At 42.2% G+C, this 17,485-nt stretch overlaps 1 protein-coding gene across 3 annotated transcripts in view; it reads right to left on the bottom strand.

Annotated features, from left to right (window-relative positions):
- Positions 1-17,485, bottom strand: part of PTPRG (protein tyrosine phosphatase receptor type G) — a 407,805-nt gene that overhangs the window by 166,473 nt on the left and 223,847 nt on the right. For all 3 annotated transcript variants that reach the window (XM_065687094.1, XM_065687095.1, XM_065687096.1), the window contains one exon: positions 16,045-16,193. In XM_065687094.1, the coding sequence (XP_065543166.1) occupies positions 16,045-16,193 (149 nt within the window). The remainder of the gene's footprint in view (positions 1-16,044; positions 16,194-17,485) is intronic.

Raw genomic sequence — 17,485 nt, 5'->3', positions numbered from 1 at the left:
CTCATTGAAAAAAGGGCCTATACTTCAGCAGGAAAATGTTTTGGAGACTCACAAATACAAAAAACTTCACACCTGCGCTGAAATACTAGATTCCCCGCTCAAGAAGAGTATGAATTTAAAGCAGCATAGAAGGTTGATGTCAGCTTCCAGTACAGAGTTTCATTCAAAAGCAGATGTCAGCCTTACAGAGGTTATATGCAGCAGCTGCAGCATCACATGCCAGCAGCCTTCAAATGCGATGCCTGCCTCTGAAAGGACCAGTGAATTTGCACCATCCCCACTCCTCCCCACTGCCAAGGTCGCCACTTCACCCAGCTGTCACACAGTGCTCCACCTCCTGCTTGTGTGTATGACCAAGTGAAGGTAAACCTGTCAGCTTAACAATCCTTTGAACTGAAACGTACCCCAACCCTTCTACGATTCTATCCCAGTTTCTTTGGAGTCTCATATCAGAGGAAGAAAATGTCCTCCACTTGAAATAAAACAAAATACTGCCCTTGTCCCATCTCACCTATCCTTTGCCCCTTTGGACTGTGGCGGGACAGGCTGCTTGGGAGAGATCTTTTTGGGTTTAGATGCTGCTTTGCACAAGAGACCTAGGCTATGAACACAAATGCACATTAAAGGGGTGCACAGTGCCAGAAGTTGAGATCAAGCTCTTCCTGCACTAACAGTTGTGTTGGTCCTTGTGGGGTTGACTTTCAGGAACTGAGGAAGCCACCATGCATCAAACTGGAAGTATTCAAAGCAATGTGCCAAGTCATTTTGCAAATGGGACACAGGATCCTAAGTCACTTACACACTTTATGTTCTTCCCACTGCTCATTAATACTGCCAAAGAGTTGTATGATATTGTTAGAAAGCTCTACAAATGCAAAATGTTCTGTGATAACCAAGTAAGTCTTTTAGCACACAGTTCTATGCATGCTTTTCACACTCGGTGTTAAACAGCCCTAGGCAGCAATTTGTTAAAGATAAAACAGGTAACAGTAAAAACACAATCATTTTTCCTGACCCAAAAGCTGACTGCTAAAGAAAACCGGTCTGGCTAACAGCTTGGAAATGGTTTTCTGCCAAACAGGGATGAAATGCAATAGTTATTCTTCCTTGCAACTACACTTCCACAGCCAAGTACTCTTTCAGTCCAGGGTGCAACTGTTGAGTCTGGCCAAGTTTTCACCCCCACTGGCTCAATGCAGTTTCTTAGTATGGTGGCAAATCACTACAAAAACTGTGTCAGTGTAGGTAAACATCATGCCTTTTCATCAGTAAGCAACCATACTCAGTCGTCTTTCTCGTCCCTCTGTCAGTGGAGACCCTGAAGACTTCTGGGGAAGGGGGATCTGGCTGCATTTCAGAATTTGCCACGGTGAGGGTGGTGGGACACTGGCACAGGGTGCCCAGAGAAGCTGTGGCTGCCCCATCCCTGGCAGTGCTGAAGGCCAGTTTGGACACAGGGGCTTGGAGCAAGCTGCTCTAGTGGAAGGTGTCCCTGCCCGTGGCAGGGGTTGGAACTGGATGAGATTTTAGGTCCCTTCCAACTCAAACCAGTCTGTGATTCAAGGATACATAGCAGTTCCCTATTCTCCTGTCTCTTGGTCCTCCACATTCTCTGCAAGAAAATGTGCTTGGCAGATTATTAGGGAAATCAGGTTGTTTTCAGAAGCCATATCTCTGCTCCCGCTCCCTCAGCTGGCTACCTGAGATAATAATGCCCATGTTCACGTGGATATTTTTAACGGGAATAACTGAATCCATTCATCAACTTGTGGAAACGTGCAGTTTAAAATAAAGCTACACTCAGCAAGAAAATCCTCCCTATTGTGGCAAGCACATGCCTCTCATTAACCCCAATGAGAGTCACACATGCTTTGAGAGGGTGAACCCCTGAGTGTTCAGCAATATCCTATGGGCTCTACATAAATACAAAACCACAGAAACAGTAAAACCACCCCAGGCTGATACTGAATGTACCACCAAGACTTTCTAGGTGCACAAACATCCTTCATTTATATATATTATATATATATATGCATATATAAATGAGAATGTAGAGCAAAATCAGTTATCAGGTATTAGCCACAACTTCTTCAAAGGGATAGGATATTTCTGTTCGAATAGCACTTTAAGTACTTTAAATTGAGATACCAAAACCTCTTCAACATCATTAACCTGGATTGAAAATAATCAATAAATAATCATTTTGCGTGTAAGTATGAAAGGCAAATGTCTGATACATTAATTGTGAAACCCCTTTCTATACTAATGGTTGCCATAACCTAAGGGATCGATTCCATTATGGATATTTACACAGTGACCTATTAGGAATACACGGAAGTATCATTTTCTTACATTGATTATCCATCCTTAAAACAGATAGTAATGTATACTTAAATGCACGGATTGCAAAAATCATTTTTACCCTTTATTACGTACTCTTTGTTGAAAAGGAAATCGTTTGAGCATCATGGTCTGAAGGACACAATTTCAATTTATGTCTTAAAAGGAGAGGACCATTACGAATGCACATAAGAAAACATAAATTTCTTATTTGTAATAGGTGGGCAGCTGAGTTACCTAGAACACAAATGTGTCTAATTTCAACCCAAGCAAATAATGTAGGCATTGCTGGGGAAGCAGAAAATAAATGCATATTAAACCTTTACAAACAGTGTTGCCTTTTGGAAATACTTCCGAATAGCTCAATACAAACTAACATAAACTCTGCTAAGTACACCTGATGCTGGAGGCAGCATGTTTTAATGCGACAGACTTGTACTATGTTGACATTCCACAGTAAATAGCAGGGCTACTAGGGAAACAACTGCAAATCCAACCAAAATGGCCTATAGGTTACGGAGAAACACAATGGAGCAAAATCACCTCCAGCCACAGCCATAAAGGGGACATAAACATCACAGACCTGATGATGATGGTGATCGCCACTATCTGGGCATATTTGGAGAAAATGGAGAGAGTTTAACCTCATAGAACTACTCCTTTCTAAAAGTGAAACCTGGTCATCTTCAGATGACTTTTACAGAGGAGAAACGGCTTCTTTTCTTTGGCAGCAGCTCTGTGTAGAGCTCTCACCGGGAAAAGAGGAGAAATAAAATAAGGCCTCCTAGTACATTTAAAACAAGCTGTCACTAGGTTAACCAAGCCCCAAAGAAGGCTTGTAGTACCCGCTCCGAGCAAATTCACTTACTGATTATCAAATTAATTTAGCAACTCACCCAAGTGCCAGTCATCCCTCAAGGCCGTTGGCATACCTGCCAACAAAAACCAAGCGCCGGCTCCTCTCTTAAGGACATTACACGTGTCAAACTGAAGGTCCTATTCAAATAACAGCTTCCTGCCAGTTCTGATCTCCCCTCCCATCTTTCATGCCACAATCTGCTTAAAAATGAACAAGACCTTTTGAAAGTGATAAATCTTCCACCAGCTGGCAAGGCTGGTGGTGGCATAGTGGAGATGGCATCAGACCCTTAGCCTGCCGCAGTAGAGCACACATCAATACCAAGAGACACAGGTATGAATAAAGCCTCCCAGGGACTCAGAGGGCAGCCACTGGTCTTTCTGGGTTTTATCAGAGAAGGGATCTTTGTTGATGCTCTTAGATAAACAGGTCTTTTTCGACATGAGCTTCTTCCTTGCGTACATGGTTCAATCACAGACACAAACTTGCCCTGCTCTACGTCTCCTGCCCTTCACAACAGAGCTCCTTAATAAAATTTCCATTCCTATTTAAATTCTTTCAAAACATATGCATTTGGAGGAATCCAGTGAGTCTATACAGAGGAGACAAATCTGTATCTCTTGCTGTACTTATCTTCATGAGCATCATTTCAAGTGTATCCATGCTATTTCTCTGTCATGGGGTGTGCGTCACAATCCCACAAATAATTCCCCACAGTGCAAAGAGATGTAAACCCGCAAGACACATTAACAGACAGAAGCAGCACTAGGTTTAACTCAGTGATATTTTGGCATTAATAGCCATGGAGGGAGCCTGGGCAGAATCTCAATCTACAAAAGCAGAATCTTGGCAGTGCTCGACTCCCCCTCCTCTCCTCACCATGCCGGTCTACAGAGCCAGCACTTTATATGCTTCACACTCAAAAATACCTCTTGCACGAAGCACCCTGCCACTGTTAGTGCTGCAAACTCCAAAACCTATTCTGTATGAGGCCCCATTTTAATCTTTTGAGCATCCTTTCTTTTTAAAGCATAAGCAGGTAAAGTTGACTGAGCATCCTTCTTCAGTAATCACGGCAGATGCATTAAAATACTGTAAATGAAGAAGGGACGATAAGACTGCAATGAATGCATTATCTCGAATCCCAGCTTGCTATAACTTTACAGAAGTAAAGAAATAAACCTAAGAACAGACTTTAAATACTGTTTCAAGGATAAAGTATCGATGTATTGATCTTCTGAGTGCTACTATCAGATGACTATCTCTGGGCGTCAGGTGAATCCATTCACTGCTAGAAAGACATGTCAGGTTGTCAAGGCCTGAAAATTATCCTTGCTAATTATTTCTCTCCTATTGCCCTTTTCGAGTTCCAACTTCTGATTGCTGCCAAATTATTCCTTGCAGTGTCACCAAAATGTTTTCCCCTTCTATCTTACTTGATCATGATGGGAAAACACTTGAACTAAGTCCGCTAAGAATGCAGCAATATTATGTCAAAGATCACATGTGGATGTTTTACTACCTCAAGTAGGTAGTACCTCAAGTGTTAAGCAGGCCAAACCAGCTGGCTATGAAGCTGTCTTTGAAATGAGAGCTTGCTTTTCTTCTTCGGAATATGGTTTCACCTTCAAACTCCTCAGAGTTGACCCTGCACTTAAGCTTTCATATGTTTCATATCTATTTCAGATTTCTTTTCTTTAAAATGGTCATAAATAACAGATGTTTGCATTGCAAACATCCAGAAATTGCTGTTTTCAGTTTCTTGAACTTGCAAGATCATAATCCTATACCCCAGAAATACAGCAACTCTATTCCAGGCTATGTCCAGTAAGGGGACATGCTGCTCAGCAGACACATACCCTATACTACCAAGGGAATAGGAATGGGAACATTTTACCAGAGGCAACATAAGGAATATCCATTTTTAGTTTTGACCAAGTTGGGTCTTGGTCTTGCTACTACTAAACTGTCTGATAAACCACCATATGGTTCAGTGGGAGGGCTAACAGGCCCTTCATAAATGGTATGCCAGCAACAACAGCATGTAGCTTTCAGCGTTACTTAGTAAACAGCATGTGGCTTAACACCAGTGACTAATATGATTGAAGGTATCAACCTGGGGTATTTCCTGGAGGCAAAGGCCTCTATATTTTTTCCTATTTAAACTGGGAGCAAGGCAAATATTAGAAGAGGTTGAGGAGAAAGACACAACTCTAGATTTGAGGCTGGATGACTATTTATGTTCAGGAAATAATGGGTTTTACTTGTACTCTCTTGAAATCTCATCTTTTCAATGCAGCTCATTAAGTGAACACTCACATTCCTGCCTCCCAAACAGAATGAGACCTCTCAAGCAAAGAATTTAAAACGAACCTTTTTTCAAGCCTTCTTGTTATCTCCAATCTCCTATTTTGAACTGGATGGAATGACATTTCTTTTTCTTAAGGGATATTATGGTCCTGCCTGGTACGTGCCACCATAAGATTAAATATGTCACTTAATTCTCAGCAAGCCACTTTCTTCTCAAGAGCGCTGGCCTGCCCTGAGAGGGTCTAGAGTTCAGGGAACAGAGAAGAGAATTTCCTGCTCAACTAGGGGTGATTCTTTAAGAAAAGAGGTTTCCTCTTCTTTTTGACTGCATTTTTAATTTTGGCTATTCATCTGTAGGTAGTTTTGCATTTTAAATGTAAAATCTGCTACTCTTTGAAAACCCTTGAGCGCTGCACGCAGGCATGGAACACTGAATATATTATCTTTGTTGTAGGCACTACCATCCTGAAGGGATGGAAAGGCTTGGTGTAGGCATAAAAATCAACTAAAAATCACCCTAACAGCAGTCTGGTTAAGAGCAAACACAAGCGGTGTTGCAGGTATGAACTTCAAAACACAGAGTGTAGATAGAAGATCAATAAAGACAAAAAAAGATTCAGGAAATCTAATTCACCCCTGGGATGCTCAAATCCCAAAGATCGCTCTCCCTTCCATAACAAATGTGTGACAGATCTTGCGCTAAGGCATGTTTTTAATTCTCAAGTTACATTCACCACCCAGGGTGAGCCAAGTTGTTTCTCCACCCCTTATTTGGTGTCTGAGAGTCTGCTCAAAAACCATATTTGCCCACAGTACCAGAGAAGAATGATTCATCCTTAACTTACTAAGGAGACACTTTCAATCTTCCTTTCCTGGACAATTGATAGTCCCCTCTGGAGAAACTAATGCTCCTTTGGCAGACCAGGTACCGCTTTCTGCGCTTGACTAAACTATTAACAAACTGTAGCCCACTGCAGGGGGAAAAGCTCTTTCCCACCTGGTAATGCTATTTCTAATTCTGGTGGGAAGCCAAAAGTTGTATTTCTTACACATGTGTAGACCAGGAGCTATGGTTTATAGAAAAACCCCTCCTGAGCAGTCAATGGACAATGATACCCAAACTCCCTCTGAGGTAACAAAGGCTTTCCTGCCCATGCAGTGAGCTGCAGGGAGGAAACAGAAGGAGCTGGGATTTCCTGGAAATACAAACCCTCTTTGCCTCCCCTCTGTAGCCAGAGAATAAAGGCAAGCCCCCTCTGAGGACAGCCAGCCTAGATAGGATGGTGGTAGAAAAGGACATTATTGGCCTTTGGAGGAATGTGCTGAAAAGCCCAAATAATTAAAGAATACAGAATTTTCCCTATTAAGCTGGGTAGAAAACTAAGGAGCAAGAGGACACGTGAATTCAGGGATATGATTATTTCCCCCAAATTGCTTTTTCTTTACAGAAAGATGACTGCTGTTTGTCTCAAAGCATGAGCAAACACATACCTTTTTTTCTCATTTTCAACCGCTTGATTGTCATTTCGTTTCTACCAGCCAGTAAACTCTTGCTGTGTTTTAAATCCTTTTTCAACTTTAGTTAACATTCCCATCCTGTCTGGAAATACAATGCCTGCGAACTGGTGAAATAACAGGGACTACAATCATATTGCTGCCTGATCTCTTACATCATGTGAAGCTTTATCATAGGAAAAACAAAGCAATTCATCCCTGCAAAGCCTTTGGTTATACCAGCAGCACTGCTGTATCCCAGAGCAGGAATTCCACTGGGGCAGGCGCTGCACAAACCAAGTGAAGAGACACCCTCTGTCCCAAAGAGCTTTAAAATTCAATATGAGACAGCAGAGAGATTCAGGTGAGAGGGCAAGGACATAAACATGATACTACTGATCAGCACAATCCTCAGGGAACGCATTTCACAGTGTGCCTCCCCCTAGAATTAAAAAGCCTTTCTGTGACCTGCATTACAAAGTCAATTTTAATGAAAACCTTTTCAGACAGATGAATAACCGGAGACCTGAGTCTTCCTTTCTGGTTTACACAAGCTTTTGGTTATCACCCCTTAGAAAACAGTTCCTTACCATGTGACAAAAGAGGGGAAAAAAAGTAAAACCCAAACAAATGCACTGAGTTTTCTATCTGCAAAAACACGTTTGACGTAATTTATTCTCTTGGCATGAAATTATAGCAATTGTTTAGAATTCTTCAGGAAAAGAAAATCAAACAAAAACCAAAAATGCAATCAGTAAAGCACCAGTATAATAGATGATTTAAATCATTTCCTGCTTGCTGCCTTAAATCATGACTAACATTGGTGAAATCTATTCCCACTGTTTGAGACCCAGTGAAATGACTTCCATGGGAAATACTGGCTGACAAGCTACCAAGAAGCCCATTAACCACATTAAAGTTTTCTTTTGATTTTTTGTGTGCCAAGGAAACATTATCACTTCTTAACACATTTGTGCAATGTTTCTTTTCTTTTTCTTCTCTGGCCAAACGTTATCTATCTTTATTATTTACACAGTGCCTATTGGAATAACTATGAAGGATCATACATCTCCAGGGCAGCACATCCCAAAGTCCCAGGACTGTTAGAATTGTCTGCAGGAAAGGGATAGTGCTGAGCACTTATCGGACTTCACATGTTCCTAACCAGCGTCCCAGGACCCTTGTGTACAGCCAGCCTGGCACACTGTGGTGTGCAAACACACATGACCTGCACACTTTGTGCACCTATATACATGCTCCAAGCCTGCATCCCAGAGACACTTGACTGACCCGAACCCCACCTCACTGTAAGCCTCTCAACACTTCATGGCTGTGCATTGACTCTGAAGGAATGGTCTTCCTGTGTCTAAGTTTCCTAACTTAAAAACCTATGAGCAATTTTGGAAAGCTTGCCTTCCTGCTGAAGACTGAGATGCCCATTTCCAATGAAAGCAATAAAACAGCCCTCTAAGAGCTGCACGAGCAAGTTTCTGCAGCATTACTGAAGCCCCGTATCTAGCCACACTAAATGAAGTGCCCAAGATGCACTTGCACTGGGGGATGCTGAGGTTCAGCTAACTCTCACCTCTAAGTCAGGGTAGAAAGCCTCCACACATGGCCTCTCTACCTGCACTCACCTCTCACCATCACTGCTGAGGAAAGAGGCTGATGTGACATGTCACGGAAGAGCTCCAGCTAAATGTCCATTTGAGTCTATTAAAGTCTTAGCTTGTTCCTTACAACTATGGCCAAATGAAGTCACCTCCGTATAACGAAATACTTTACTGTGCAGAAGCCTGTCAGATACTCTAACATGGTAGCTTACCTAACATGAGCAGCCTTCCAGTATCTGAAGGGGGGCTATAGGGATGCTGGGGATGGACTCTTCATTAGTGACTTTAATGACAGGACAAGGGATAACGGGTTAAAACTTAAACATGGGAAGTTTAGATTGGATATAAGGAGGAAGTTCTTTACTGTGAGGGTGGTGAGGCACTGGAATGGGTTGCCCAAGGAAGTTGTGAATGCTCCATCCCTGGCAGTGCTCAAGGCCAGGTTGGACAGAGCCTTGTGTGGGATGGTTTAGTGTGAGGTGTCCCTGTCCATGGCAGGGGGGTTGGAACTAGATGACCTTAAGGCCCTTTCCAACCCTAACTATTCTATGATTCTATGGGGAAGCAGCAAAAACAGCTATCACCTCCTAGCCTCTTCCTTCTCTTCCCATAACAAAATAACTATTCTAGAAGAACAGAATTGATCAATCTCCCATACTTACTTTTTTTTTCCCCTTTTCTTGCCACATTTGAGTGCCCAGACTGAATGCCAGTAAATTCAGTGGCCTAAGCACGAAAGCTCAGCACATAAAGCTCACCTTTACAGCTGGGGAGAAACAGTCCCATTTTTCTAACTCAGACAATCCCACATTTCAAGTAACAATCCTACTGAATCTGCTACCTTTCATTAAAGTTGCTCTTACAACTCTGTCAAATTCTCCAACCTTTGTATTGATTTTTTCCTCCTATTCAAAATAACTCTCCAAGAAGAGCTAGCTGTCAGCCTCTTATCTCTTATTTTCACCCCATCTGATCCTCCTCGTTGTCAGTCTTTCAGATTCCAATTAATCATGTAGAAAATCAGGGATTTATGTTAAGAGGAATGTAAAGCTCTTAGCTCATCATTAACATACTGTAATTGCAGTGTAGTGCTACTGCCTCCGACCTTTCCAACAAGACACTGGAAATCCTCTGGGGAAAGCAGGACATTCCCAGCTAACCTGAAAAGAGTTATATCTGGTTTGTGTTACTGGATAGTTACTACAGTATAAAGCCCTGGATGCAGTGTAACATTTGCAGCTCACTCTATAAATTACTGATGCTTGGCAGAGAGCAGGAAGATGCTGCCATAAAACCAAAGTGCTGTTCTGTCCCTAAATTCTGTCTGGGTCTCCACATGAACACTCCCAAGATACGTTAACCCCTCCACTAAACATATTTTGATTTCAGACCATCCTCTCATGTTTCTTCTTAACTATCACAGGACATTCACAGAAAAGATCAGCCAGATGGAGACTAAATATTTCACTACTACGAGACGAAGCATTCTGCAGTAAAATAGAACCTTGATTACAATGAAGTCATTAATTAAAGTCCCAACTGATTCTCCTGTCAGCACATGGGAGGCACTAAAGACAACTTGTGAGGAGATACTGCATCAGCTACATTAAGGAAAATAAAACAGTAAACCAGACAGCAATAAGATGATGTTTTAACTTCCCTTGCTCACGGTCTTTACAGTGCAGCATGATGGAAACTCACCCATGTGCGCAGTCTATCCATCCGTTTTTGTTTTAAAACTATGACACACTGATTTCCTGACGATGAGAAACCTGAAAAAGCTTTAAAAGTGGGAAGAGCAAAGACAAGTAAAGTCTGGAGACTCCTAGAGTAAAATCTTGCATTACTGGAGATAAGACAGCAGCAGTTTTGGCTTTTTAGTATTTGTATTTTTAGAGTATTTTATGGCTATCTGGACCCCAAGACTATGCAGAAAGGGGGGGGCAGGAAACTGTAAGAAAACCAACCACAAAAAACAACCAAGGGAAGTGTCAGTTTGAAAAAAAAGAAAAAAAAATGACTAAATGTGAAAATCCCCAAGCCATCTCTGCCTGAATGATTAACTCAGGGGTGTTCTAAGAGATGTAGATGGAGTAAGCAGTGCATGCTAAATTCCCTGGTCTCTCTACAGCACAGGCACCACGAGTATGGAGCCAAATCCTCATGCAGAGTCTCACCAGCACATCTCCCATCAAAGTCACTGGCAGGTCTAAGTACCCTTCTGTAAGTGTAGATTTGGTCTTTCCAGAGAAATAATACAGTAAAATTACTTCCAAGTCTCTCACTGTGATATATTCCCAATGGTCCCCTTTAGGTCCCTTCATCATTTATTGACTTCTGCTTTGCTACATCCTGGCAGATGGACGCAAGGAAATTTGAATAGCAACTAGTAAACAAAATATAAGGAAATAAAACCAAGGCTGGCTCCCTGTTTCACAATTAGTCTTTACTTGTGCTTGAAGCCAGTGCGAGAGATCTTTGCAAAATTACAATTGCCAGGTATGCTGGATGCCAGAAATAATAAACCCAGCTGCAACACGGCAACATAGGGTGTTAGTTCTCCAGTATATGCAGAAAACATACTGTGACACATTCATCTTTTAATGTCAAAAAGCATGCACAAATCTAAACAGACTTACAAATGCACCAAGAATAAAACTAAAGAACAGAAGAGATCACAATTCTAACATTAAAAAGTCAATCTCCCCTGCAATCCACGGGTAGGCACAAGGCTGGACATACACCGTAGAGGATTCCAGCTGTGATAGAAAGACTTAATGTCCAGGATAAAACAAAAAGCATTAACTACTCTCAGTTTATTCCCTGAAGTAAAGGTTTTTGCGCACTGAATACCGCACGTTTCTTCTACGTGAATGACACTGATGGTCTTCTGCCTGTGATAATATAACACATCAGGATTAAAGTGATATAATGAGAGGCAGGATAGCACAGTGATAAACTTTAGTCAGGAGACCTGAGCATTCAAATTAGAGCAACCAGCTGCAGGATCTAAACCATGCTGAAGTCAGTATGTATATTCAAAGGGAAAAGGAAGAAAATCAAAGCAGTAGCAAGAACAAAGACACCATTAGAACCTGGAAAGCCTTCTAAGAAGCAGGCTTAAAGAAAAGCAAGAATTGTTAATGCAAATGATTGTTTTGTAATAATAATTTAGTAAAATGAATCTATCAGCAAAACATAAAAGCCCGTTAATTGACATGAAAGTGTATTAAAGCTCTTCATTTTCTGTTGGGATGGTTTGTGGGGTTTTGTTGGGTTTTTTTTTTTTGTTTTGTTTTGTTTTAAATGGAGAACTACTCGAGATCTCCAAAAACATGCATGCTGGCACTTGTGGGTATGAAATCACACTGCTATTTCAGAAGCCAAGTTGATGTTCCTATTACCAATTTGGCCTAGACAGTGCAAGTTTGCTCATGTAAGATTAAAGGGATGAGGTCTCTATGGCATATTGCAGTATGGTCCTTGGAATAAGATTCTCATTTACTAAATAAATTACTGTATAGTACTGTATAATGGTGTTCACATTATAACTGACAATTAGCACCATTAAAGAGAAAGCTCATAAACAGCCAAAGCTCACATCAAATTAACAGAGTCATGATTAAAATCACTCTTCTGATTTCTGCTCTTCACAGAAATAATCAGCATTTTGCATAAAAATGAGTACGAAGCAGCTCAAAAAAGATGACTGCACAGTTATGCTGGTATGGTGGTACCCAACTCCGCCAGCACAGCACAGCAATGCCACGTCAGCTTTTCTCTTGCCTATGAAATATTAAGCAGCGGGTTTCCCTCCCAGCAGGCACAGCGTGCCGCAAGCTCTACACAGGCAGGGCTGGTAACCGGTGCGGTGACACAGGAGATTAAAGCGCTGCAGTTACTCATCTTGGCTGTAATGAGGGGAACCTGAGTTCTCTCCTGGCCTGGGGGAAGCTCATCATCTTGATTTTAATTTTGTCACTTCGCCATTTAAATGGTTTCCAGCGTTTGCATGTTCATTTATATCACTGCGACTTCAGAAAGAACAACCACCTGAGTAATTATAGTGGGAAAAACAGTAACAAAATACAAAGGAGTCAGCAATTCATTAAAATTGAGAGAATGCAATGTTAAAAACTTTCCTTAGCTTGAGGAAAAAAGGAGAGGCTTTTTCTAAACTGGCACAGAGCCCACGTCCTCATTAGGACTCGTGTTCCACGCACAGCAATAAGCTAATGGTATCGCTTTTATCTTCAGCATCAGAGCACCAGTTCCTGGCCTCACCCACACGATAGTGCTAACAGGGCAAAAAGGAGGGAAAAAGAAACTTCAGGCTAATGCTGACCAGGCCAGGTATCAAACTGGAACCTGGATGTGGATGGAAGCTGGAAACATTCATGTCGATTCATGAATGCTACTTCAGAGACAGCCAAGCTCGTAAATGGCTTCATGAGGCTCAAGTATCACCAAGGAAACTAATCAATAAATAAGCAACCAAGATGACATAATGAAGGAATACCATTACCTATGCCATGGTCTGAAAAGGAATCACAATATGCAACATATGCATAAAAGCAGTGTAAGATAATACACCTTTGATCCAACATGCCTTTGAAAGCAGGAAACAAAAGGATGTTCTCGTATATCTTACCAACTAATTCAACATATAAATCACAAAAAAATATGATCCAGATGGGCTTCAATGAAGGAAACCAATTAACATAGACAGTCTTACCATCTGACACGTTAGCTGTAATAATAAAAACCAAGCAACACAGTCAAACAATAACGCTTTGTGTTATAGCTGACATTTCTAATTAGTTTCTGCATCCTCTTCAAGAAAAAAAGACTACCAGCAAGCACTTTGTTTCCCAGAGGAAAAACAACTTCTAAACTTCATGTACACAGAGCAGAGACTATGGATGAAGCTGATCTATCTGCGTTCCCTTGGGATGTGCTTGGAACTAATGGGTTTTGCATAGTCCACATCTGGTTGCACAATTAGACTCAGAAAGTGTTTCCGTTCAGTTGCATCGCCACTGTAGCTGCTGCAGACCTGGAATGCCAACGGCTGAGTGCTCCTCAAAAGCTCTACCTACCTCCATGGGCTTGGAATAATCAGAATGATTTGGGTTTTGCTCTCTGTAGGACAGGATTTTGGTTCTTCCTTTCTACAGCCTTCCTAGAAATTCTGCTGCTCAAAGGAAGTACAGTATTTCTGGCACAGACCTCCCAGCATCAGGCAATTAGGGTTGCATCAGGCAGATGGAAGCTGAACTACGATTAGTATTACAAATTAAAAGCTCCACCATACATACATGTACAGTTACTGTTTGAGAGGGCGAATCCCAACTATGAGGACTTTTTAGCATGTGTTGGCAAGGGGGACTCAGTTTTATCACCTTGGATCAACCGGATCCTTCAAAATCTACCCATGAAAATCCTTTTCAGCATGTGACTGAACTTTGGAATTCTTTGGCAGGAGGCAGGTTGCATTACAACTTGGAAAGGTTCAGTTTGGAAACTCTTCTTCCTTTACAAAATAGTAAAGGAAAGGCTGTGGGAATTCTGCTAATGCCATCATACCCAGGGAGGCTAGAGAACAAAAGTTCCTCATTGCAATGAATAAAATTACATTTCATTATTAACACTAAACCTATCCAATATAGCAATTTATTTTGCACAGCATGCAGAAAGTCTGACCTAAATTCTGAAAGCCAGTCTCCCCCCTCCCTCCAATTTTAAAGTAGGAAAAAATCAGTATTCCAACCAATTGAAAAGGAAACGAAGAATATTTAAAACAAAGGAAACTTGTTTCTTAGGAATTTCGTTTTTCCCCCCCCCCAATTAAACCAGCTTCCATTCATCAAGCCAGCATCAAATAGCCTTGGCACTGTACAAAAGTATTTCCACTTCACAAACCCTCTTTCTGACAGACACGAAGGTCCAGGCTCCTTTGCACCTCCACTCCCTGAAATTTCAGAAGAGGAGTTGATCGGCTCTGTTACTTCCCGAGCGCTGCTTCTACCACCCAGAAATATGTTTCCAAAGTATTGCCAACTGAGACAGACAGGGCAGCATGACAATGTTTGGGTCTTTACTCCATGTGTTCAGGGGTGGCCCCTTGTGAGAAATCACAGCTACATCAAGCCAAAAGCTGTTGGAAAAGCTCATTAAGATTAAAAAAAATCTCTGTCTCACAGAACATCCAATGTACAGGTTCAGAACTGAGAGATGAAAAAATGGCTTCTAATTCTCACGTGATGGGGCAGTTGGAGAAGGGAGGTGATAACCAAAGGATCTGGTCACTCTTCAGGGTTTTTTAACAACATCCCTTTGTGCTTTGGAAACCCCTTCCCCTCTCCTGAAAAATATGAGTTGTCTAAAGCTGCATTTTGACCAATTATGGGAAGCTGGGGACTGAATCAAGTTCTTGCAAGACCTAGCTCACAAAACAACCACTTCTGCCCCCAAGTGCAGCTCCCCTCAACCTGCTCACATCCACATGTCACGCTCTGAAAGTGCTTATCTGCCTCCCAACAGGCAAAGGTAATCCAAGATAACATCTGTTTTATCTCACCATGCAAAACCTTGAATACAGAGTGAAAAGTATCAACAAACTCTATTGACACAGAAAACATTGTGCTGAGGAGAGAGGGACCTAGGACTACCAGTCACAAGCCAAGACCCAACTGCACAGGGCTTCACAGCACCCACAGTGCCAGGACCCTCACTGCTACCTCAACGCATGTCCTTGCTGCAGGCAGTCAGCCAGCATCATGCTCTGAGCACAGCCACATTCACAGGGTGCTGTGCCGAATCAACACCCTCGCTTCTGGTGTAGCACAGCTCTATGCTGTGGTAGCCGGGCGTTGTTAGACCAGGGCTGGACCAGGTCCAGCTGGCTCCTGCAGAAGCAGAGCAAACGCACTGCTGTTTGCACAGATCTATGTAGATATCCCATTAAAACAAGGCAAGGGAGCGCAGTGGAATACAGGTAGAGAGAGGGTCCTACATGTGCAAGGAATAGCAATGAAAGACAGCACCGAGGCTCCCAAAACGCTGCTACTTGTTTGTAAGCATCACGGGAAAGAAAAGATTTGGAGGACAATGAGGTCACTTTGCGGATATTCGCAAGGAGATCCTCCCACACATGAAAAGCTTATGGGAGAAATGAGAAAAGTGGCTGTTTGCAACTTAACCCATGGGACATGAGAGCTGGCAACGGTAGCAAAGCTGAGCTCAGAGCTGACACTGCAAAAGCACATAACAGATGATAGATAGAGTGCTGCGAGGGCCGGAAGGGCCTTGAAAGTGATACGTTCACTGAAGGAAACATTGCCCTATTTCACAGTCATCTCAAGCTACAGCAATACATTCTGGTTTTATTTTTTTTGAGAGAACATAAGCACATGTTTTTCCACTCACCTCAACAGGGAACCTCTTGCCATTGATGCTGTGCTCGGAGCCAGCTGATCCGTTGCTTTGACCCCAGTGAAATTCCACTTTCTCTGCCTTGAATCTGCCCGGCAACCCGGCACCACTGACAAAATAATCGTCCTTCAGCAGGATAGCCACTGCGCACACGGAACAATGAGAAAGATGGTCTTAGCACAGCTTTTCAGAAGCATTTACAGTTTCTGCTCATTACATTCAAACACTTCATCTAATGCAGGTAAAATGTCAGGTCACCATTTTCCTTTTTACAGGGATGGATTTAAAAAAGCCTACAAGTAATGCTGGCTAATTATGAAAGTGATTATGAAGCTATGCAGACTACAGAAAATCCCAAAGTCCAAATTTCTCAAGGACTTCTTGCCCTCCTTATTGGACTTTGATTAAAATTTAAATGTCAAGCTCCACCAAAATCTGTTTAATGCGTTTCCAGGCAGTAATGGCTGACCACGGTCCTTGGCCTTACAAACCTCTGAAGGTCTGCAGGTCACAAGTTAGGGAGAAAAATGGATCTTCTGTTTGTTGGAATTCCTCTATTCTGTTGGGGGGGGGGGGGGGAGTCCTGTGCCCTGTCCCACCTCTAGAGCTGCCCATGGTGGGTACTTCCCTCAGGCTCCCTGCTCCTCCTTCTGTAAAATGAGGAGAGTGACAATAATGTTTCTGAGACCCACTCGTGAGGCATCCTCCATAAGAACTGGGGTTTATTACAGTAACTCTGACATTATTATGCGATTCAATAAGGGTCAAAAGGATCTTCTTTGTAGTTTCTTTTCATGTCAAAAGCCTTTGTATTTTATGTGACAATAAAAGCCCTAGGTCCAAACAGAGGGCAGAATCGTGTGGTGAAAGCTGGCCCATGTTACAGAGGAGGTCTACGGTCCAACCAAGAACTGAAGCCAGCTTTCACAAAACTCCTGGCTGCTGCTCTCACTACAGGATCATCTGCCTTTCTAGCATCCCCCATTTGTAACACACACGATTCCTAAAAATTCCTCCCTACAAAATCCTTTCTTCTCATCCCTTACAAAACTGTTGCTTAAAAACAGAACTAAAATTAGAATTTTGTTCTTGTAAAAGCCATTACAGACCCACTGCTCACTGTGCCCAGAATCCTGCAATTGAAGTTTTTTGGGTTGGTTTTTGTTGAGTTCTTTTTAATGGGAATAGCATAATCCACAAGGATTTCTCTGTGTTCTCAAGCCAACTGTGCCATCAGAATGCGAACATTAATACAAATCCAATGTTATTATGTAAGAGGGAGGATTTTATTCACTGTGGAAAAAAACCCAAAGTATCTCCTTGTGAAATGCAAGTTATTCCTCTGTGGGTGAACCAGCGGCAGCTTTGCTCTGGGCCAGGCTTTCTGCTGCCTCCTGTGAGTACAGCCAGCTGGCTGCAGCAGCCCCATCTCAGG

This window comes from Lathamus discolor, chromosome 7 (assembly GCF_037157495.1).
Source record: "Lathamus discolor isolate bLatDis1 chromosome 7, bLatDis1.hap1, whole genome shotgun sequence".
NCBI classification, from domain to species: Eukaryota; Metazoa; Chordata; class Aves; order Psittaciformes; family Psittacidae; genus Lathamus; species Lathamus discolor.
This window is presented reverse-complemented; position numbering and strand designations above follow the sequence as displayed.